At 50.2% G+C, this 22466-nt stretch overlaps 1 protein-coding gene across 2 annotated transcripts in view; it reads left to right on the plus strand.

Annotated features, from left to right (window-relative positions):
• The window catches only part of PHACTR3 (phosphatase and actin regulator 3), a 216485-nt gene that overhangs the window by 89407 nt on the left and 104612 nt on the right, over nt 1-22466 (plus strand). The window contains exon 1 of one of the 2 annotated variants that reach the window (NM_001110176.1): nt 11007-11236. The exons of the other annotated variant lie outside the window; for it this stretch is intronic. Within the exon in view, the coding sequence (NP_001103646.1) occupies nt 11212-11236 (25 nt within the window). The 5' untranslated portion in view covers nt 11007-11211. Of the gene's footprint in view, nt 1-11006; nt 11237-22466 lie in introns of those variants that run through there. 2 annotated transcript variants of the gene reach the window in all.

Genomic DNA, 22466 nt, shown 5'->3' on the forward strand with positions numbered 1-22466 from the left:
TTCATTCTCAAGTATTTACCCCTGAGAAGACTCTCAAAGCCAATTTCCTGAATGAATGAAAGCGTACATGTGTCACATCTTTCAAAACAAAATTTGGATAGTTTTCTGTATTTAGTCCTTTATTCTGCCTTAGTTTTCCATTTAATACCAGCCACTCCTTGCTTTCAAAAGCTTTTTTGAAAACAGGATTTTTCACAGCCACATGTTATTTCACTGGATGAAACGCTGTGTTGGAAAAAAAATCCCTTTGTCCTGGGAAGTTTGCGACCATTCTCATTTGTTTCCTTGCCATCGGTCTTTAGAACTGGAATTCTTGGAGTAAAGGGACTGAACATTTTTAAAGCTTTTATAACTCTCCAGGGAGAAGGTGCCAAGGTTGATTTGCATCAGCAAGGAAGAAAACATCGTCTCTCCTCATGCCTCCATGAGACGAGATGCTGGGAGGGACTCTTCCAATATTGATAAACTCCTCTTGTGTGTGTTAAAAATATTTTCTACAGTGGCTCAGTAGCATTCTGTTTCTGTTGTTTTTTTTTTAATGATTTTTTTTCTTCATGTTCAGGAGTTTTACATGATTCAGTCCAATTACTAGTATCTTTTTAAAGTGTCATCCGTTGCTTTTTTATTGGAGAAGGTCATTCCCACCATCAAATCAGATAAATAGAGTCATTCTCTTCTTTTGGTTTTTTGCTTGGTTCTTTTTCTTTATATTTGAGCCTCAGCTCAGGGGAAATGTATTTTCATGTGAGGTATGAGGTCCAGATTTTCTGAGTTAGGTCAGAAACATCCTTCAAATAGTCCATCTTTGTCACTGATTTGAAATAATGTACCCACTTTTTGCATTTACGTGAAGTTCTTCTGGACTTTGAACTTTCATTTGTTTACCTGGGTCTATCCTTTTAATAACTAAAGTTTTAGCACATATTTTATTCTCCAGCCTCCCTCACAACACATTTATACCTTTAAAATTGGTTCTAACTATATATTAATTAAAATATATGTTACATTATATTTTCCATTATATTTTTCTCAACTTTTTTGGCCATTCTATCATATGTATGTGATATTCTGTAAGAATTATTTTGATGTATATCACATTAAGTGATAATATACAGTTGGAATTGCATGAGATTCACAAAATCATTTTGGAAAACTGATACCTTTACCAAACTGAGTTCATCCCATTCAAGAACCTGATTCATATCTTGGTTTTTTGAGACTTAAAAAAAAAAAATCAATGTAACAGTCAGTTTAAAAGTTATCATTTTCTCCTAAGGAGTTCAACAATTTTTTATGAATTTTATGTCTGTGTTTACTATTTTACATTTGTTAAAGTGAGTGGGATTTTTGCTTTCTTTGCATTAACTGGGTGACTGTTGCTAACTAATTAGGGAAAAAATACTGATGGGGGTCCATTCACTTTGTAGCAAATTATCCTAAAAACTCTTGTAGTGTTTAGAATAGTGTTCCAGCTGATGGACTTCAGTTTTCTGAATACAGATTTGATTGATCAGGTGCCCACAGAGCCAATAAGGAGTGACCATTTCTTGAATGTCCAGCCACAGCTCACAGTGTCGCCCTAACTGAAATGGCCCTGGTTCAAGGGTGGCTCCGCTCAAGGCCCCGGCTCTGTCTGCTGTGAAGCAGGTGCTCTGACTAGCCTTAAGGTGTCCTTTCTACGTGCAGGCAGGAAGCCCCAGAATAGTAAAGCTAAGCAGCTCACCTCTGGTAGGTAGTTGGTTGGCCAGTGGCCACAGTGGGCTGGAACTCAGCCTTCTGAGGACTGGGCCCCTCCTGTTCCCCCATTCTGCCTTTTCAGGTTGCTCTGCTCCTTGTCCCTGTACTGGCTCTGGTTCTGATCCAGCAGAGTCTCCTTCCTTCACACCTCTTCTCTTGCTGCTCCTCTGCCAGGACAAGCATCCTTCCCACTTCCCCATCTTGCTTATGTCTGTGCATTCAGAACCACCTCCTCCAGGAAGGCTTCCTGGACCCTCCCACCCAGCCAGGTTCCCTTTCTTTCTTTCTTCTTCTTCTTCTTTTTTTTTTCTTTTTCTTTTTCTTTTTTTTTTTTTTTTTTTGGGGGGGCCTCATCTGTAGCATATGGAGGGTCCCAGGCTAGGGGTTTAATTGGAGCTACAGCTGCCAGCCTACATCATAGCCATGGCAACACCAGACCCCAGCTGTGTCTGTGACCTACACCGCAGGTCACGGCAACACTGGATCCTTAACCCACAGAACAAGGCCAGGGATCAAACCAACAACCTCATGGTTCCTGGTTGGATTCGTTTCCGCTGCACCATGACAGGACAGGAACTCGCTTTTTTTTTTTTTTTTTTTTTGGCTTTTTCAGTTTCCCTTTCATAAAGCTGGGGGCGCTTTCATTTCTCCCCTACAGGTTTGAAGGGACCCTTGCGTCTTGACCAGTATATGGAGGGCTCTGTGCATCCAGAGCTACTGGCAGGTGGCAGGGGAATGGGGGGGCGGGCACTAGAATTTAGGGTGCCAGACAGGTCTGTTTATCTGAGCTATCCCCCCCAGTAACAGGCAGGCAGCTGAGGGTGCCAGCCTGCAGCATCTGGGTGTCCGTGAAGGACAGTACAGTCAGTTTGGGAGTTTCGGACTGTGACTTTATGTCCCAGTTAGTGGCGAGGTCTGGGACCCTCTGTTAACAAGGGGGGAAGTGACACAGAGAGTCCCAAACTGCTGCAAGTTTCAGATAATCCCTGCTCCGTGCTTTGCCTACAGTCTTTCCTGAGGCCATTGGGAAGGTGAGATAGTGACCAAGTGACCCATGGCTCTCTGACCAAGGCTCCCAGCCAGCACCCACCCCACCGCCTAGACCGGGAGTGAGTACTTCGGGCTCCCAGATGCCAGGGCCCCTCAGGCTCCTGCCCGGATCCCATTCGTGTTGATAGGCTTCACGCTGGGGCCTGGAAAAATAATCAAGCCATTTCCCGAGAACTGTTCCTTGGGGAAAGAGGTGTTCGTTCTGCTTTGCTCATTCCAGTCTTGCCATTCTGCTTAGAATGTGAACACGCGGCCACACTCGGACACAAAGAGCCGGAACCACCGGACCCTTCTGCGGAGAACCGGGCCAGCCAGACGGAAGGGGAGCTGTGCCCAGCCTGGCTGTCTGGGCCCTTGGCTCTGTGTCGACCTGGGGAGGCGCCGATTGGGCGGAAAACACCCACAGCCGCTGAGGCCCTCAGATGTCTGCGGGCCTTTCCTTCAGGGCTTCTCTAGAAGCATCTTGTTTTCTTCGCAGCATCTCTTCACGTTTCCTCACAAGCGCAGGGGAGCGGGTCTGACTTGAAATGGTGTGAATGAAAGGACCCTTGTGGGTTCACAGGACTGAGCGCTTGCTCAGGCAGCCGTGTCCTGCTGTGTAGACCGTGTCCACGGGGCCTTCTCTCTCCTGTCTGCCCTGCGTCCATCGGGTTTGCCTTCACCCCCAACTCCCCTGCAGGTTCTCCCCATGAAATAGGCCCAGGCTCATAGTCTCAGAGTTTACCGATCCTTACTTGGAAAAACAAACGTTGGTTCCAGCAGTTCCATAAAAATCCCAGAATCCACTCTCATGGGCCCAGCCCCGTCACATGTCCAGCCCCGAGCTGGTCACCATGGCCAGGGAAAGGGATGCTCCGATGTGCTGTGCCCAGGCCTGGGTCACGTGTCTGGACACTGAGGTTGTGGACAGTTCGGAGCGTTGACCAAGCCAGAGAGGGGGCCTTGGGATTAGCTGGGCTCATGCTGCTGAAACGACCCGAATATTTGAGGGGGTCCCGACCACGTCTATTCCTCTCTGATCCTCTGCTCTGATCACGGGACAGCACAGGGACTCTACGGGCCACATCCTCTAGGACCAGGTTGAAAGAGGCTCCATCTCCACACGTGCCTCCGTGGCTGCAGAGGCTGGAAACAGGAACACCGACACCTGTGTTGGAGCTCAGAAAGCGTCCTCGCGGGGTGACCCCTGTCACTTCCACTGATTGCTTTGGTCCAAGCACATCTCGTGTGCAAGCCTGAGTTCAGCACAGTGGGTGTGAATTCGCGCGAGGGCAGGCACTGAGCATCGCTGGATGATAGTTGTCTGCGGGTCCCCACATTGCCAGTTCCCACTGCCTTCCCGAAGGAGAGGGCCCCAAAGTCCCAGGCACGCGCTCCCTACAGCGCATGACCCCAGATATTTGTGCGAGGAATCCTCTTTTCCGTCCTGTTTGGATGTGGCTCTTTTCGGTGCCCAGACAAATGACAAGGTACCTGCGCTCCACCCGCAGATACGTAAGATGTAATCAAGGGTACGGCCTTGCAAACCCCTGAGTTTCTGGGTTCTCTTTCATCCCTGGTGGACCGAGTCACGTGCACAGGGGTGTCCCACATTTGGGATGTGTTACTGAATAAGGGGGGTAGCTTGTTGCTCTCATCTTGGGAGGAACAACCTGGTGGCTTCTAATCTGAGGGTTGCCACCTACCCAGGTGTCAGACATCCTCCACCTGGTTAATGAGTGATCAGGTGTTTCATGCCTTGAGCTCCCTCTGTCCAGGATGTTTTAGGAGGTCATTGGAGTTCTGGGTGGGGTAGCGGTTGGTGCAAGTGGGGTACTATTTACGGAGGTTCCCCTGGGTCAGAGTCCCAGTCCTTCATCCTTGGCACCTCAGACGTGAAACCTATGGGGGATTCATGGTCCCTGGGATGTGTTTCTTTTATGGGGTCCTTTCACATGTGTTATGGTCCTTTGTAAAATCTGTTGGGTTTTGGTTTCCCCATCTGTGGGGAGGATCAACCCAGTTTCAGGGAAGGCATTGGGAAGCGCCACCATGTGGACTGGTGACCAAGTCTCCCTGGCTTGGAGTTTTTCTTCTCTCTGCTTTTTCAGCTCGGTTCCTGGAAAGGTCTCTTTAAATCCTCCCTAGCTCATCCCCTTGACTCAACAGACTTATCTTGACAAGCGCAGAGTCCTGTGTAATTAGATATTGTGCACAAGGATGGGAAAGGTAGAAGCCACTTCATTTATCCATCCCCTTCTCCTGCTGTGGTCCCAAGCCGGAGGCTCCTGGGGGCTGAGTGGACCTCAGGAGGGAAGCGTCTGTGAGCTACCAGATGGTAATGGTCCCCCCCTGGATTGTGACTTGGTCCTAATTTGGGGGTTTGGTTTGTTCTTTGAGAGACAGGGATAGGGTCGAGTTAGGGCTCAAAGCATCATCTGACACAATAACCTCTAGTTGCCTCGCCACCCCCTTTAGGCAGAGATATGTTCCAACTCCTTTCAGTTTCCAACCAGCCTTATTATTATTTTTATTTCCTAATTGAAGCGTAGTTGGGTGGCAATAGTGTTAGTTTCAGTTGTATAGCAAAGGGATTTGGTTATAGGTATACATCTAATGTGTATATATCTGTATTGCTTCAATTCTTTTCTACTAGAGCTTATTATGAGATACTGAATATAGTTCCCTGTGCTATACAGCAAACCGTTGCTGTTTATCTGTTTTATACGGTAGTGTGTTAATCCCATACTCTGAATCTATCCACTCCTCCTTTCTTTGTGGTGACCATAAGTTTATTTTCTATGCTTGTGAGGCTGTTTCTGTTTTATAAATAAGTTTATTTGTATATATTTTTTAGATTCCACATGTAAATGATACCATATATTTGTATTTCTCTGACTTCTCTTAGTGTGATAATCTCTAGGTCCATCTATGTTGCTGCAAATGGCAGTATTTCATCCTTTTTATGGCTGAGTAATACTCCATCGTGTATATGTACCACATCTTTATCCATTCCCCTGTCGATGGGCGCTTAGGTTGCTCTCACGTCTTGGTGACTGTACATAGCGACGTCCAACTAGCCTTTTTTGACACTTTAATTCTTATGAGCTTCCTGGAAATACTCAGCCCCTTTCAACAGAGCCTTTAGCTCTGCCAGTTTAACAAGTGGCTGCATCCGTGACTTCCTAATTCCCAGGTACATCTTGTTTATCCTCGGCAGAGTTTAATTTGTCATTCAGCTCCCTTCAGGGTCTGCCCCTGCCTTTCTTTCTCATTATTCTTTCTCCATTGCTTCCCTTTGTCCCCTAACCCAACATCCTGCTGTTCCTTCGTCATGCTTTTCCTTTCCTCTGAAAGCTCTTCCCCACCCACCCCACCTACCCACCCTTCAAAGCCCAGGTCAGATGCTACACTTGCTGGAAAACTTTGTGGGGGAAGTGGAATTTTGGCTCCTATGTCTGAGAGCATTAGGTGCTTATTATAGAATATTTATAAATAAAATGAAAATCACCTTCCATCATATCACCTGGAGTTCATCACTGAAAATATTTGCATGTAACACATTCATCCTTTTAAATTCAGATCTACACACAAACCTGTTTACAATACTGATATTGTAGATATAATTACATGTCCTAATTTTTTTTTTTTTTTTTTTTTTTTTTTGCTTTTGCTTTTTAGGGCTACAACCACGGCATGTGGAAGTTCCCAGGCTAGGGGTTGAATCAGAGCTACAGCTGGCGGCTTACACCATAGCCTCAGCCACAGCCACAGCCACAGCAACGTGGGATCTGAGCAGCATCTGCAACCTATGCCACAGCTCAGGGCAACGCCGGATCCTTAACCCACTGAGCGAGGCCAGGGATCGAACTTGCCTCCTTATGAATCCTAGTTGGGTTCGTTAACTGCCGAGTCATGAAGGGAACTCCTTTATCCTGATTTTAAATATAGCGTGTCTTGAAAAATTTTTAGCATCATTAAATATTTTTCAGATCCATGATTTTTGTTGCATGCTTAGAATTCTGTCCTCTCTCTCTTTCAGCAGTTATGTTTAAATGTTCCTCTGACTGTTGGACTATTTCGATTGTTTTAATGTTATAACTTATTCTAATTTTAGACATTCCTTTGGATTTTCTAAAAACAATTCTCTAGGAAAAAAAGATAGCTGCTTTTCTTCCTATCCAATCCTCAGACATTTGATTTCATTTTATTCCAGCTGAGATTTTTCTCTAGTGCAATTTTAGACAGAGATATTTTTCGGTCTCGTTCCCAATCTCAGAAGAAATCTTTGAATATTTCATCATTAAGTATGAGTTTGTGACAGATATATCATATGCATTTCTTTCGAGATTAAGGAAGTTCCCTCCTTGTCCCAATTTACCAATAGTTTTAACGCGGAGCGGGTGTAGCGTTTTACCAAATTCTGTTGTTATAGCTGTTGGAACGACCGCGTGACTTTTCCCCTTCATCCAGTTAAAGTGTAAATAATGCTGCCGTGAACACTGGGGTGCATGCATCTTTTCAAATTAGTGTTTCTAGTTTTTTTTTTTTTTTTCTTCTTTTTTTCCTGGATATATACCCAGGAGTGGAACTGCTGGGTCATAGGGAGTTCCGTTTTTAGTTTTTTGAGAGACTGCCGCACTGTCTTCCACAGCGGCTCACCAATTTACGTTCCCACCAACCATATGCAAGGGCTCCCTTTTCTCTATGTCCTCGCCGGCATTTGTTATTTGTCTTCTTTCTGCTGATGGCCATTCTGATAGGTGTGAGGTGATACCTCATGATGTAAACTATATTTTTGTTTTTTGTTTCTTGTCTTTTGTCTTTTTTCGGGCCATACCTGCAGCATATGGAGGTTCCCAGGCTAGGGGTCCAATTGGAGCTACAGCTGCCAGCCTACATCACAGCCACAGCCACAGCCACAGCCACACTAGATGCCAGCTGTGTCTGCGACCTACACCACAGCTCATGGCAATGCCGGATCCTTAACCCACTGAGCAAGGCCAGGGATTGAACCTGCGTTCCCATGGATCCTAGTTGGGTTCATTAACTGCTAAGCCATGATGGGAACTCCTCATGGTGTAAACTTTTAATTTATATTCCTGGTGCTTGTGCTGAGTGCTTGCTTTATCTCATTTAATCGATAAAACATCCTTATAAGGGACATGGTATTATAGCTTGGGTTCTAGGACACGGGGCTCCCAGGTTCTCAGAGCCGTGAAGGGAGTGGCTCTTGGCCTTGCAGGTTCAATGAGTGGTGAGGTGGAATTCACCCAGGAAGACCAGTATCCCAGCTTTGGCTCTGTACCACCTCGACATGAACCGTAAATCATGGATCTGCCCCTTTAGTCGGAGAGCTTCAGAGAAGATGACTTAGGTGACACAGAGAATTTTGTTGCAAGCGGTTTTTTTTGTTTTGTTTTGTTTTGTTTTGTTTTGTTTTACATCTAAAGAAATCCCTGCAAAAATTCAAGACACCCAAATCTCTTAAAAAGCTCCTGGAATTGATGTGCATCTGATTCGTGTTCCTTCAACTTAGCGGTAGACAGAGTCGCCCTGCTTGGCAGTGGCCTCACGTTCTGGAGTGGCTTTCCCAGGAGGAGCCTTCATGGGGCTTGGGGAGAGGTCCCAGGTGAAGTTACCTGGGTTGGCAGTGTCCTCATGCGTTCTTAGAAGCTGGGGCCGGGGCCCCTTACAAGTTACTGTGCAAACCTATCTTCCCTTTTCTGTCTTTGGTCCCGAGACCTTCTTACTTGGAAGATTTGAGATGATGTCCCCAAGGCCGGGGGAGCAGGCAGTCGTGTCAGCGGGCGGGGTGTTCGCTCTCTCCTACTCGTTGAAAGATGTCCCAGGCCACCTGGTTCCTCTCCCAGTCGCTGCGTGGCTGTGGCTGACCTTGGACCGAAATGCCCCTTACTGCCCAGAATTTCCATCCGGTCCCATCAGGAGGGGAAATGTGGATGCTGCGTTTGTGTCTGAGCTTCAGCGGGACCCCAGCCCCAGAATCAGTGGTTCCACCTGCCTGGACCATCAGCGGGGACGTCTCCTCGTGTGCACCTGTGCCTGAGAGGTGACGAGAAGGGCAGCAGGTTCCAGCGTGAGGAAAGGGGCGGGGCTGAAATTTGGGGATGGCACCTATAGATCACGGAAGGGCACTCTTCCCCAGGCAATGCCAATCGTGGTCCGTCTTCGTTCATTTCGTTCCAGAAGGAGATCTAATTTTAATTTCTATTAGGTCGATCGGTACGAAATTCCCACTTTTGTAGTTTCGTGACAGCCAAACTTTGGCAAATTCGAATGGCTCCATTTAGCACAACAAAATAATTTAAATCTGAGGAAGAGGCCGGTCAGCCCTTTGCGTGGCTCAGTGTTTTCAAAAGGATGTTGACACGGTTCAGCCGTACGTCTCTTGTGTGTGGCGAGCAGCTGTTAATGGTTAAGGCGTTGTGGCTGCCCTACGCGTGGCCTCTTGTCACCAAGAGTCTCCTGCCTCTCCAAGTGGCAGGAATCTCATTGCGAGGGCCATTCCTGATCTAGATAAGAACCCATCAGATCTCATGAAAATTTAATGTGTCAAAGTGTATAGTTGCATGAGTTTTTTTTTTAATAAACTATTTCATAGCCCTTGGTAACGCCAGATAAATACATTGATAATAAGCCTCCTCCAGGGGCTGTGGGGTTGCCAGGTGGCCCACTAGGATGACCTCTGCTCTCTCTCTTATTTGTGGCTTTTCCTTAAAGGAATTCCTGCCTTTTGTTTTTCTTCCTCAAGTAGATTTCAAGTTTGACAGATTCTGGGGGTTTTAACTGGATTTTGTGCTTTTTGCCTGAAGGATGGAGTGACAGCCCTGTGTGCACCTTCCCCTGGGGCCACGGTTGACCCACGGTCCCCAGCTGAGCCTCAGTTTGGGGGTCTTTAAACTGGCTTTGGGGGACTCGTCAGGCTTGCCCAAATTTGGGTCTTAGTGATTGGTTCCTCTCCCAGTTTCATCAGGGGCCTGGCTGAGGTTGATATCAACCTTGTCACATGTCACAATCAGGGACCCCTAGGTGACCTGGAGAGGTCCGTGACCTGCCTGTGGTCATGGAGCCAGTATGACAGGGCGCCACCCGCCCTCCCTGGCTTCCTCCAGGTCATCTGATGAGATTGCAAACTCCTTGAAAGCAGGGTGCCGTGTTGGAGACCCAACAGCCACGCTCAGGAGACTAGCACCTCTGGCCACCAAGCTCACCATTTCTTTGGGTGAGCCCCGCACAGAGTGGGCCACACCCTGCCAAGTGGAGTGGCCATTCTGGGTGCACAGACGTGTCAATAAACACGATTACCACCCAGGAGGTACCCACGGGCTCACGTGCACAGGCCCATGGAGACTGGAGCAGGTGGAGCCGCGGCCTCTGAGGTCCCCCAATCCCTGTGCTCTTTGCTTTTGAGAACACTCATTGTGGGCAGTGCCATGATGGTGTCTTGGGCCAGCCCCACGGGCGACACACAGCTGAGGGCATCCACTGAGCAAGGGGCCACGTTCTATGTTCCCATATTTGTGCATTTAGGCTGACCCTGCCCCCCGTCCAGCCAGAGTCCTCAAGGAGTGTGCCCAGCAAGAGCTCTCGATCTTTCTTTGATCTGAGGATACCGGTTCTCCTGAATTTTGTTCGCTGTGCATCCCCCCCACCGCCCTGCCACCCACCGCCCCCAGATCTTTAAAAAGTCTTGTTCTCCTTCCAAGTGTCTTAGGCTCTTGCCCTAATGGCCACTTCTCCTAAAAGCCTCGAACCTGGCCCTTGCAGCTTCCAGAAGGCACCACAGATTTTTTTTTTTTTTCATTTGTCTTTGGTGTTTTGCTTTGGGGAGAGAATATTCATTCTGTGGACAATTAAAGACTTGATAAAAAGTGCCTTTTATGAGTCCCTTGAAAACCGTGAGATGTGGGCCGGGGTCTGTGGAGTCTTGCACTCATGCAACAGAAACTTATTGAGTGCTTATGGTGTGCCAGACGCTGTGATCCAGGAAGGCCAGGAAAAACTGGAGCCTAGAAAAACTGACAGCGGAGAAGGCGGGGTTGGGAGCTAACGCTTATTAAACACAGCTCTGTGCCTTCCAGGTGCGTCAACTCATTTCATCCTCACAAGAGCTGTTGGCGGTGGGTGCTAACGTCACCCCCGTGTCACCTATGTCAGGAAACCGAGCCTCAGAGAGGCGAAGTGCCTTGCCCGAGTTTTCAGCCATTAATAAGAGCTGGCATTGGCACCCAGTCTATTCTGGCCTGTGGAAGCCCAGCGCGGCAATGCTACAGTCCGCTTTGTAGGCTAAACCCACAGTGGCCACTGCTCTTTCAAGGGTCCTTCCTGAGCACTGACTGTGTGCGAGATTCTGCCCTGCCTGATGGTGGTGGGCAAGGCATACCTGTCTCCCTGCCTTGATGGACTGAGTCCACAAGAAATCCCATGCATCCAGCAATTTGGATGCTGTGTGAGATGTGATATCAGGGGCTGATGATAGAGGGGCTCAGCGTGCCCAGAGCGGGACCCCCAGTCCCGAGCTGGGACTGGCTTTTGAGAGGAAGTGAAATTTAAGCTGTGACCCAGAGCAGGAGTTGGCCAGGCCAGGAGAAGAGTCTTATAAAGGAAAGCATGAATAGAATTCCTGAAGCAAAAGAAAAAAGATGCTGCAGAACTAAGTAAGAGCCAGTCTAGTTGGGCGAGTGATGAGGTGGCGAGAAGGCAGGACCAGACCCCACGGGGAGGGCACTCTGGGCCTCTTGGGCTCCCTCCTCAGGGCAGCAGATCTGCACCCAAAAGTTTTTGTTTTTGTTTTTCTTTAGGGCCATACCTGCAGCATATGAACATTCCTAGAGTCAAATTCCGAGGAGTCAAATCAGAATTGGGACTGCCGGCCTACGCCACAGCTACAGCAATGCCAGATCTGAGCCACCTCTGTGACCTATGCTGCAGCTCAGGGCAACACTGGATCCCTAACCCACTGAGCAAGGCCAGGGATCGAACCCGCAACCTCATGGTTCCTAGTTGGATTCGTTAACCACTGCGCCACGACGGGAACTCACTAGTTGGGTTCTTAACCTGCAGAGCCACAATAGGAACTCCTGCACCCAAGAGGTTGTTTTTTTTTTTTTTTTTTTTTCTGCACTCATAGCATGCAGAAGTTCCCAGGACAGGGATGGAACCTGAGCTACAGCAGTGACAATGCCAGGTCTTTAACCACTTGGCCACCAGGAAACTCCCAAGGGAAATGCATTGAGCCCTCACGACCCTGGGAGAACAATGGTGGACAGACAGGCAGAGTCCCCGCTCTCAGGGGGCTTGGGTTCCAGTAGAACAGCAAATGGATACATACACTGACAGCGGCAGGGAGCAGTGTGTACCCCAAAGGCAGTGAAAAAGGAGGAAGTGGGCTGCGGGAGGTACAGGAAGGTAGAGGAAGGAGGGGAGGGCTTTGGAGAAGAGGAGCCAGCAATGTGGCAAAGTTGGGGGACAGCATTCCAGGCGGAGGGGACGGCAGGTGCAAAGGCCCTGAGACAGCAACAAACTGGGCATGCTCAGGGAACACAGCAGGGTTAGCGTGGCTGGAACAGAGGGAATGAGGAGGAGCAGGTGCCCATTGAGGCCAGAGGGTCCTCAGGGGTCTTGGGTTTGATCCCAAAGGCGGGAGAAGCCACTAGAAGGTTAGGCAGGGGATGGAGAGGCCTGATTTTACTTTTGACCAGCCCTCGGCTTCTGCGCGGTTAATGGACTGGGGAGCAGCAAGAATGGAAGTTGGAATTTGGGGCGGGGACCTGAGCTCCTGACGTCACCTATGCTCCAGAAGATGGGGAATTGACTTGAGCGGGGGCCGTGGGGAGTGGAGCCCAGATGGGCTTGGGAGATGCTGCAGAGCAAGCTTGCTTTGCGGAAGAGCTTCTGGTGGGAGGGGGTGAGGGCCGCAGCTTATGGCAGGCAGTCCTGGGTCCTGGGTTCCCTCCCGAAATCAGAAAGACCCCCGTGGTTCTCAGCCAGCTCACAGAAGGACCTGAATGAGGATGCCAGCAGGCCCTAAGCATCTAGGTTTTTCTTTCTCTCTTTTTTTTTTGGCAGCTCAATGAGCTATAATTCACATATTATCCAAGTGACCCACCCAGAGTGCACAATTCAATGGCCTTTAGTTTATTCACAGCGTTAGGCCACATTTACCACAATTCAACTTTAGGACACTTTCGTTACCTCCCAAAGAAACCTCATTCCCATTAAGTAACCCCATTTTCCCCTCCCCCAGCCCCTGGCCACTACTAATCCATTTTCTGACTCTGCAGATTTACCGATTCTGAATATTTCACTTAAATGGACTCTTAACAAGAAGTGATCTTTTGTGACTCGTTATTTCACCTGGCATCATGTTTTTAGGGTTTACCCAGAAACCTCCTCCCTTTTTATGACCAAATAATATTCCACTGAGCAGATGCACCACGTGCTATGTATCTGTCTGTGTGTTGTTGGTGTTCCCTCTGCTTTTTATGACGAGGGCTGCTGTGAACATTCACAGGCAAGGTGCCTGGACACAAGTGTTCAGTATTTGGCGTGGAAAGGGATACACCCCTGAGTGGAGCTGTCACCTGGTAAGTGGGTTTCACTGGGGGAAGCTGCCGGATGGTTTTCTGGGCAGCCCCCTGTTTCTCATTCCCACCAGCAGTGTGTCGATGGTTCTGATTTCTCGCCCACCCACCCACACTTGTGACTGTCCCCAGACACACCCGGGTCCACTTACCTGAGCAGTTGCCCACGATTTATAAAACAGGTGCACAGGGATGGCACCCGCCCCCCCCCGGGGGGGGGCGTGACCAGGACGTTTATCTGCTTCCGAGAGTCAGGGTGACTTGGGGACCAGGTCCTCTTGTTCTCTCCTCTCCCGCCTTCCCTTCGTCCCACTGGAGGGAAGGACACGAGCTCTCAGCCTTAACTTCATGTACTTAATGGACGAGGAAGGAAATAATTTCTGAGGCCGAGACCTGAGGGGTCCCCAAGGACTCTGTTTTGACAATGCACTTAAACTTCCACGAGGGCATTTGCCTGTTGGCTGGGAACTGTGGCCAAGGACCTTTCAGCATTTTATGGTTATAAAAGGATCTCGAGAGTAATGACTCTTGAAAAAGGCGTTTCAGTGGGGAGGACGGGGATGGCTTTGGGTCCACAGCCTCGCTGAGGTTTGCAAAAGGCTGTCAGACGAGTTTCGCCTTTGGCATCACACTCTGGTCTAGGCACCCTCGGGGGCAGGTGAGCAACGGAGACGCGGTGCAGAAATCCCCTTCTCTTGGTATGATTCGAAGCCCACTCTACACCCAGAGCTGTCGCCCTTGCTGTGGGATCCTGGATAAGTCACTCTGCCTTCCTGGTCTCTGCTTGTCTCTTTGCCACATGGTTCCTGATGGCCGTGAGCTCAGGTGGGCTGGGAGCCCAGGTAGGCAGTGAGCTCGGGTCAGCCGTGAGCTTAGGTAGACAATGAGCTCAGGTGGGCTGAGAGCCCAGGTGGGATGGGAGCCTGGGAAGGCTGGGAGCTCAGTGAGGACAGGCACGTCTAGTTTTCTGGTCACCGTCACCCCAGCACCTCACCAGAGTAGCAGGTTGTCTTAGTCTGGGCTTTTTGCAAGGTGACCCTGGGGTGAGGGTTTGAGTGGTCTCCCAGGAGACACTGGTTAAGGGAACAGGGGCAGCCACTCAGGGAAGGGGAAGGGGAGGCCCAGGCGGAGGGTGGTCCCAGGCTGAGTCCTGCAGAGGGCGCTGCGGCCTGATCCTGCTCCTCAGAGGCTGAGCCCCTCGGAGGGGAGGGCTGGATGCTGGCTCCTGTAAAGCCAGTCACTGGCTCAGGCCGCCAGGCCATGTTGACTTCAGCCCTTTCTTCTCTCCACGCTTGAGGGCAAAGGGCAATGCATCCCTGTGCCCTCCGGGGTTGGGGGTGGGGGGCAGCGAGGGTGCAGGTTTGGGCCGTGAGAGGCAAGGGCACACGGAAGCCGGGTGAGGCCACGGCCATGGTGAAGGACTCCAGGGCCCAGGGAGACCGCGATGGTGCCTGCGGGGGGACAGGCCCCATCCTGCGTCCTGTCCTGATGGGCCTTGCAGGACAGGGCCGCCAGCTTCCTCAGTGTGCAGTTGGTATGGTTTTCCACGTGCTCGGACACCAGGAGAACGTTTCGATTGTCAGCTCAGGTGGTGCCTCCACGTGGCCGTGGTTTGAGCCGGGGTGATGAGTCCCACAGCGAAGACGCTTTGAAATGTGTGGTCCCTAACGAGTTTTGCGTTTAGGGTGATGGCGAGGTTTGCACCCTGCATGAGGCTTTCTGGTTTTGTGGCTCTTTCACACGAGCATGAATCCCAGTCCTGATGTGTGTGTAGGTTCGTGTTTGGCACCCTGACCCGCCTTCTCCCGGACCCCCGAGTCCTCATTCTGCAAAGGGCTGGATCGACACGTGAACAGAGAGGCCACGCCCGGAAGCGAGTCAGCGCTAGATGCCTGGGGAGCCTGCTCTGCCCAGTGTGGACCTGCTGGGGCTGGAGTCATTGCATCGTATATTCCCCAGGACACTGGGTATCATCGGCTCGAGGCCAGGCACCTCCGCTCAGATGCAGGTGGGCAGGAAACCGGAAAACCCTTGGCTCCTCATTCCACCTGCGCTTCTGGGTCAGCTTTGCAGGTTTGGCCCCAGCTTGAGGACGTGACAGGGAGCACCGCTAGGTCAGGACATGCCTTGGGGTTTTTAACTGCTTTGGGGTTTTTAATTGAGGTAAAAGACACGTAACAGGAGTTCATTCCCCGGGTGGCTCAGCAGGTTAAGAATCCAATGTTGTCTCTGCTGTGGCTTGGGTTGCAGCTGTGGTGTGAGTTCGACCCCTGGCCCTAGAACTTCCAAAAAAAAAAGATAAAAGACATGACATAAAATTGAGTGTTTTAACCATTTTAAAGGTACAATTCAGTGGCGTCAAGTACTTTCACATGTTGTGCGACCACCCTCCCACTCTCATTCCAGAACTTTCCAGCACCAGATGGAAACTCTAGGCTCTTTTAGTGCTCCCTGCCCAGCCCCCTCTCCCACCAGCCTTGACAACCACGAATTCATGTTCTGTCGCAGTGGATTTACCTATTCTGGGCGTTTCATGTAAACGGAAGCCTGCGGTATGTGGCCTTTTGTGACTCCAGGTGGTAGCGGGCCAGTGCTTCCCTCTCAGGGGGTGGAAACAGTGCAGCCACTCCGGAGAATGGACGGCATTTCCCCAAAAAGTGAAAGAGGAAAGTCAGGGGAAGGGAGAAATTAGGGGTCTGGGATTAACAGATACACGCTATTGTGTATAAAATAATCAACAAGGACCTACTGCGGAGCGCAGGGAACTCTACTCAATATCTTGTAATAACCTGTAAAGAATGGCTTCAGTTTTGCTAAATCACTGTGCTCTGCACCTGAAACTAACACAACATTGTCAATCAACCAAACTTCATTTAAAAAAAAAAAAGTGGAGTTTCGTTGTGGCTCAGTGGAAATGGATCTGTCAAGCATTCATGAGGATGCAGTCAATTCCTGGCCTTGCTCTGTGGGTTAAGGATCTCGTGTTGTCGTGAGCTGTCGTGTGGGTGACACACATGGCTCAGATCTGGCGTGGCTGTGGCTGTGGCTGTGGTGGAGGCTGGCAGCTGCAGCTCTCATTGGACCCCTAGCCTGGGAACCTCCATGTGCCACAGGTGCAGCCCTAAAAAGACCAAAAAAAAAAAAAAAGGGGGTGAAACCTAGAGCTACCATAGGACCCAGCGATTTCACTCCTAGGTATATTCCTAAAAGAACTGAAAAGACGTGTTCAAACACTCATATGTAGATATCTATGGCTCACTGTTCACAACCAGCAAGATGTGGAAACAACCAAATGGCCATCACAGGGCGGATGAACAGATAAATAAGACGTGGTCCATTCGTACCGTGGATTTTTTCCTTTTTAAAAAAGTATTTAGGAGTTCCCATTGTGGCTCAGCAGTAACAACCCAACTAGTATCCATGAGGATGAGGTTTGATCCCTGGGCTCACTCAGTGGGTTAAGGATCCGGTGTTGCTGTGAGCTGTGGTGCAGGCTGGCCGCTGCAGCTCTGATTCGACCCCTAGCCCGGGAACTTCCATATGCTGCAGGTGCGACCCTAAAAATAAAAAGCAAAAAACACAAATTTATTAGTGCTTGCTTAACTCCTGCTGATGCTCTAAAGCTACCCCAGGGTACCCTCACTTTCCCAGGAAGGCTTTCCCGAGTCCGGAGGCCGGTCCTCTTCCTGCCCACAGAATCCTCGCTAAGTCTTGGTCATCGTGCCTCGTCCATCATCCATTCATTCACCGCTTCCAGAGTATCTCCTGGAACCCCTGTGAGCCAAGCCTGCATCTCTCCATCGGGCAGAGGTGGTGACGTCAGATCAACTCAGGGAGGAGCCCGGTCCCTGCACAGCGGGCCCGTGCCTGGGTCTCACTGTGGCTGAGTGCGCCTCCCTGCGGAGGAGACTGTGGCACCAAAACCCTGGGGACCAGAGGAGGCAGCTTTGCAAAGGCAGAAGGGCACGGGATCTCCCAGGGGCCACAGAGTGCAGGGGTCCAGAGATCAGATGTGTGTAGAAGCTGAAGGCCCCCAGGGCCTGAGCTGCTGGTGAGGGGAGAGGTCACGAGGCATGAGGAACCATGTGGGAAGTTCCCGGCCTAAGGCTCGAAGCCAAGTCACAGCAGTGACTGCAGATGCTTAACCTGCACCACCAGGGAACTCCCCACGTGGGATTTTAATCCAGGTACAGACGGAAGGCACTGGAGGGGTTTCGGCAGCTAAGGTGGAGGTAAGGGGCCGCGGTGTGACATGATTCAGGGGTAGACATTGCAGGAACCTGACAGTGACGAGGGCGAAGAGGGCGACCAGGACAGGGTGTGAGGCAGGGGAGGGCGGAGTGGCAAAGTCACCCTGTCCTAATTGCCCAGTCACTCGACTGTTACCACACCCCACCCCAAATCCTGGGACTGGGTGGGCAGGGGCCAGCTTTCAGGACAGAGTAGGTGCTCAGGGAGCTGGACTGAAGTGAGTCGGTCAGCCCCGTGTGGGTGCAGTGGGGAGTGGCCCCTAGTGTGGCTCCCCAGTGGCCCAGCTTGATGGAGGATGGTGGCTGGGACCGGGCAGTGGGCATGCATCTGCCACTGGGGACCCCAGAGGGGGCCATCTTCCAACCACAGCAGGAGGTCTTTAGGGATGTTCTGAGCAGACATGTGTCAACTGCTCCAGAGCAGGTTCCCGGGACTGGTCCGTCACCAGCTGGTGCTTGTTTCCAGAAAGCGTGCGCTGTATGGACTTGTGGGCTTGTCCCATCTCCATCTCGCTCTGTCGCTTCCGTGACAGTTACCAGGGCCGGGACAGGGCCTGTGGAGAAGCAGGAGCCATGGTGACAGCAGAATTGCAGACACTTGCAGATGTTTGGGCGTCACGTCCTTGGCTCTTGGGTGAAAGTTCTCCGTGAGGCATCACAGCTCAGCTGCTGAGGTGGCAGCGGGAAGCTGGGCTGGAGAAGCACATCGGATCCACGAGGGAGGCCCACGTGGTACATGCTGAGACCCGAGCCTTGTTCCAGCAGGATAATAAACTCCAGGTGTCCTGGATGCGCTGCCCCAGGCAGGGGCTGTGAACTTGAGCACAGAAGACCGGGCAGCTCCTGTCAAACACCTGCAGAGCCCTTGCTGGGCCTCCCGGGCTGTGTTTCAGGGCCTCAGGAGGCAGGATATAGGACGTGCTTGGTCTCTGCTTGTGACAGGAGAGAACCTTTGTGTCCTGCCGCAAGTCGCTCACCAAAGGGAAGGGGGCTGTAAGCTTAAAATATATTTGATGGCCCGTCTCTGGGAACCCTCCCTCCCAGGCAGTGAGCATTAAGCTAAGAAACCTCCTGACCAGGCCCTCCTGTGAATGGCTACAGGGAGGCAGAAATGGACACCTCCTGTCCAAGAGACTGATGGGAACCAGGAAATGGTTAACTTTGCTTCCTCCCCTTTTCGTATAAAAGAAGCCAGAATTCTAACTCAGGCAAAACGGTTCTTTGGGACACGAGTCCACCCTCTTGTCTGCCAGCTTTCCGAATAGTCACTCTTCCTTGCCCCGATCTCTTAGTTTATTGGCCTGTTGTGCCGTAAGCAGTATGAGCTTGGACTCGGTAACATGCTCTCCTGGTCAATTTGCCAAGATGCACATTTAAACTAATTATAAATTGTGCTGAAGATTGTTGTGGAAAAAAAACAAGGAAACATAACAGGTGGGTATGGAGGATGGGGCTGTGAGGAATGAGTAGGAGTTCATCAGGGAATAGTGTTACCTCCAGAGGGTTTGGCCTGGGAGGCAGCCCTAGGGTGGGAGAGAGTTGATGAGTGAGGAGCCGAAAGAGACAGAACTAGAGCACAGCAGGTGAGGGGTGTGGCATGAGATAAGCAGAGACTAGGACTCTGGGGTCACAGCTGGGGTTTTGTGTTTCATCCTAGAAGCCCGATAGGGTCTTAAGCAGAGAAGTGAGGCAAGGCCCTATTTGCTAAGGGGGGGCCAGGGTTAGTGGAGGCCTGGAAACCAGGGAGGAAGCTGCTGAGTTGGGTGGGCAGAGTGATGCTGGCCGGGAGCCCAGAGATGAGAAGTGGGGGTGAAGGTCAGGGCTCAGGATCAGAAAATGTCCTTTTCCTCCCTGTACTTTGTGGGATGTGTCCCATGGTGTGTTTTCTCTGACGACATCGCCAAAGGGACCATTTAAGGCAGGCAGGAGTTGGCAAGGGACCATGCCTGGACTAAATCCTCCTGCCACTGGTTTGTGTAAAGAAAGTTTTATTTAAATATAGCCCCGCCCATTAACTTACGGCGGCTTTCCTATTGCAGCGGCAGAGTTAGGTAATTGTGACAAAGATTTTCTGGCGGTCCAAGCCCACGATATGCACTACTGAAGCCCGAGATTTCTCTCTGACCCATTCCAGAAAATATTTGCCCATCCGTGACCTCAGCGAAATGAGACTGGGACACATTTGCAAAAGACAGATCTCTTGGCTCAGACTCTTCCAGCACTGAAAATGTGTTTAATTCCTATGAAAAAATGCTAACGTATGCATATTTTTAAATTAACATTTGTACGTCCTCAAGCTTTGACTGACATTATTTAAGAACCTCGTCTTGTACTTGAGGTTTATAAAGTCAGTGTTGGAACTTGGGCTTTGAAGATGTTGCGCGATGTTATTTGTCTAAATTTATACGCCGAGGCGAAAATCTCCCGATGCATTATTTCACTGTTTATCTTCTCTCTGAAACACTCATTTTTCTCCTCTCTGTAAAATAAGATCTCTAGGCGGATGTCTCTAAAGCCAGCTTTTAGTCTTTGCAAAGTCTTTGGCCTGCTTGCAAAATAATTTTTGTGAGAGTTTGCCGAGTTGCAGATGAAGCCCAATGGCAGCAAAGCCAATTTCCCAGCTTCTACCTTTTTCCTTCCCTGATCCTGTTGTCTCCATGTTTCAACTCCTGGTTCCAAACTCCGTGCAGCATTTTTGGATCCACTTGATTTACAGATTGGAGCTGATTTCACTTGGAGAACTGGCCATATGTCTGGCAGACACCAGCCGCCATTGGCAGAATTATGGGGTTGATGCGAAGCAGATGGGCTTTCTAGTTAGATGTGCTGTTTTTTCCATGATACATATGAGGAAAAAAGAAGCCACTTTAGTAATGTCTTGATTTTTTTCCACTGGTGTCGGAGGCATAAAAGACACCCATTTATCTAGTCTTAATTTCAGCATCATTGCTCTGCAGGGGGTAGCCTTAGACAGCTGGAAGAGGCCCAGAGACTTGGGAAATATTGAGGCCTGACTTCTGTTAATGACGCAGAGAATCCTATTACCTTGGGAATACAGTTTTTGGGGAAGAGGTTTTTATATTTCCAAAATAAATGGTCACTAACGCCATTTAGCTGGAGTACATTCAAACTGCTTAAGCTCAGGTTTATTGCTCAAACTCCACTTGACAGCTTTTGTGTGGTTATTGCTGCCTGGGAAGCAAGGTGTAAATAGGGATTGGCTGGTCCATCTGTTTAGGAGAAGCTGGCCAAGTGGCTGAATGGGTTTGCTTGCTGCAGGACTTCTCAGAGCCTTTACTATGACAACACGTGGCGGGGCTCTTTGGGGAAGGCTTTTCGGGTAGATGGTATCTTCGCAAATGTCTTCCTTCACAAGCCTCTCCTGTGCTAGGGTTCCATGGGACGTGCTTGGGGAAACACTGAAGTCATGCCCAGATGGTAAGCTTCCGGTCAGAGGACCGGGGCTCCAATGCCAGACCAGTCACTTGCCAGTCGTGTGACTGTCCTTCTACGTGCCCCCCACCCCACAGCCTCCACTTCCTAAATGTAAAACGGAGCTGAAAATGGAAATCCTGCCTCCGAGATTGTTTGCTTGGAATGAACACCCGAAAGAATGTGGTGGCCTCCCCACAAGCACTGACAGATATGTTCTCCTATGATGCAGCATTCGTTCAATTCACAGGGTTCCAGGGACTGGTTATTCGCGCTGAAGCTCAGCCAGACTCTCGTACTTCCTTCTGTATGTTCCTTAGCACCTCGACTAATGAGGAAGGAAGAGGAAGGAGATGCCGTCTGTTTAGGTGGCAGCCAGGAGAAATAAATGATGGGGCACTGTGAGCCCAGGAAGTCGCTTAGGAATTACAGGGATGGCTCGCTGTCAAGGGGCACACAGGTGGCTCAGGTCGTTGTTAATAACCTGCATTTTGATTCCACTTCTGTGGTTGTATCACAGATCAAACGCTTTCATTCATTCTCTCCTTTGTTCATTCACCCCTGTGCCCAGCGCAGTGCTGGGCCCTGAGGAGGGAGAGCCTGCTGCGGGGGGGTCTCTGCGTCTTCCAGGCTGAAAAGGCAGCAATTTTTCCATCCCAGGGGGTGTCAGCGTTGCCGGGTTCTGATGATACACTCACAGAGCTGTAGGAAAGAGTCTGCAGAATGGCTGGGAATAGGGCCATGGGTCTTTAGGAATTCTTTCCTCCCCCTTTTCAGTAAATTCATCCTTCTTCCTACATCCCTGCTCCATCAGCAACCAGCTTCTTCCTGCATTCAGAGCAGTGTGGTTCTGGGGCGTGGTCTCCCCTCTTCCTGGAAGCTGTCCCAGGGTGGCCCCAGCTCTGCTTGGGTGGATTGGCTCTCCCCAGACATCCTGCTTCTCAGGCCTCACTCCGGAATTTTCCAGGAGAAGTAGAGAAGGTCAAACCAAGAGTACTTTTGTATCTGGGAGACTTTACATCCATTTTGTAAATTTGGTTTTGGAGATTCAGACCCATCAGGTGGGGAGTCTATGAACACACCCAGAAAAATCTTCTTAGCAGACGGTCGTCAAGCCACATCTCTCACAGCGTGGACACGGGCCATTGGCCTTTGGACCCCAAATGCCATGATTCGAGTATATGTGGCTTTGATCTTCTTCTCCGCCCCATTCCTCCACCTTCAGCCCATATCCCAGACGACCGCGCGGTCATCGTCTGCTTGCTGCAGGGAGTCTAACGGGGGGAGGGGGGGGAGGACGAGGGCTTCGGGAGCAGGTGTCCTGATTTCCAGGCCCGCTCTGTCACACGAGCCGCGCGACCCGCGAGAACGGGTCCGCCTCTCTGCTTCCATTCTCCTCGTCATAATGTGAGTG

This window comes from Sus scrofa, chromosome 17 (assembly GCF_000003025.6).
Source record: "Sus scrofa isolate TJ Tabasco breed Duroc chromosome 17, Sscrofa11.1, whole genome shotgun sequence".
NCBI classification, from domain to species: domain Eukaryota; kingdom Metazoa; phylum Chordata; class Mammalia; order Artiodactyla; family Suidae; genus Sus; species Sus scrofa.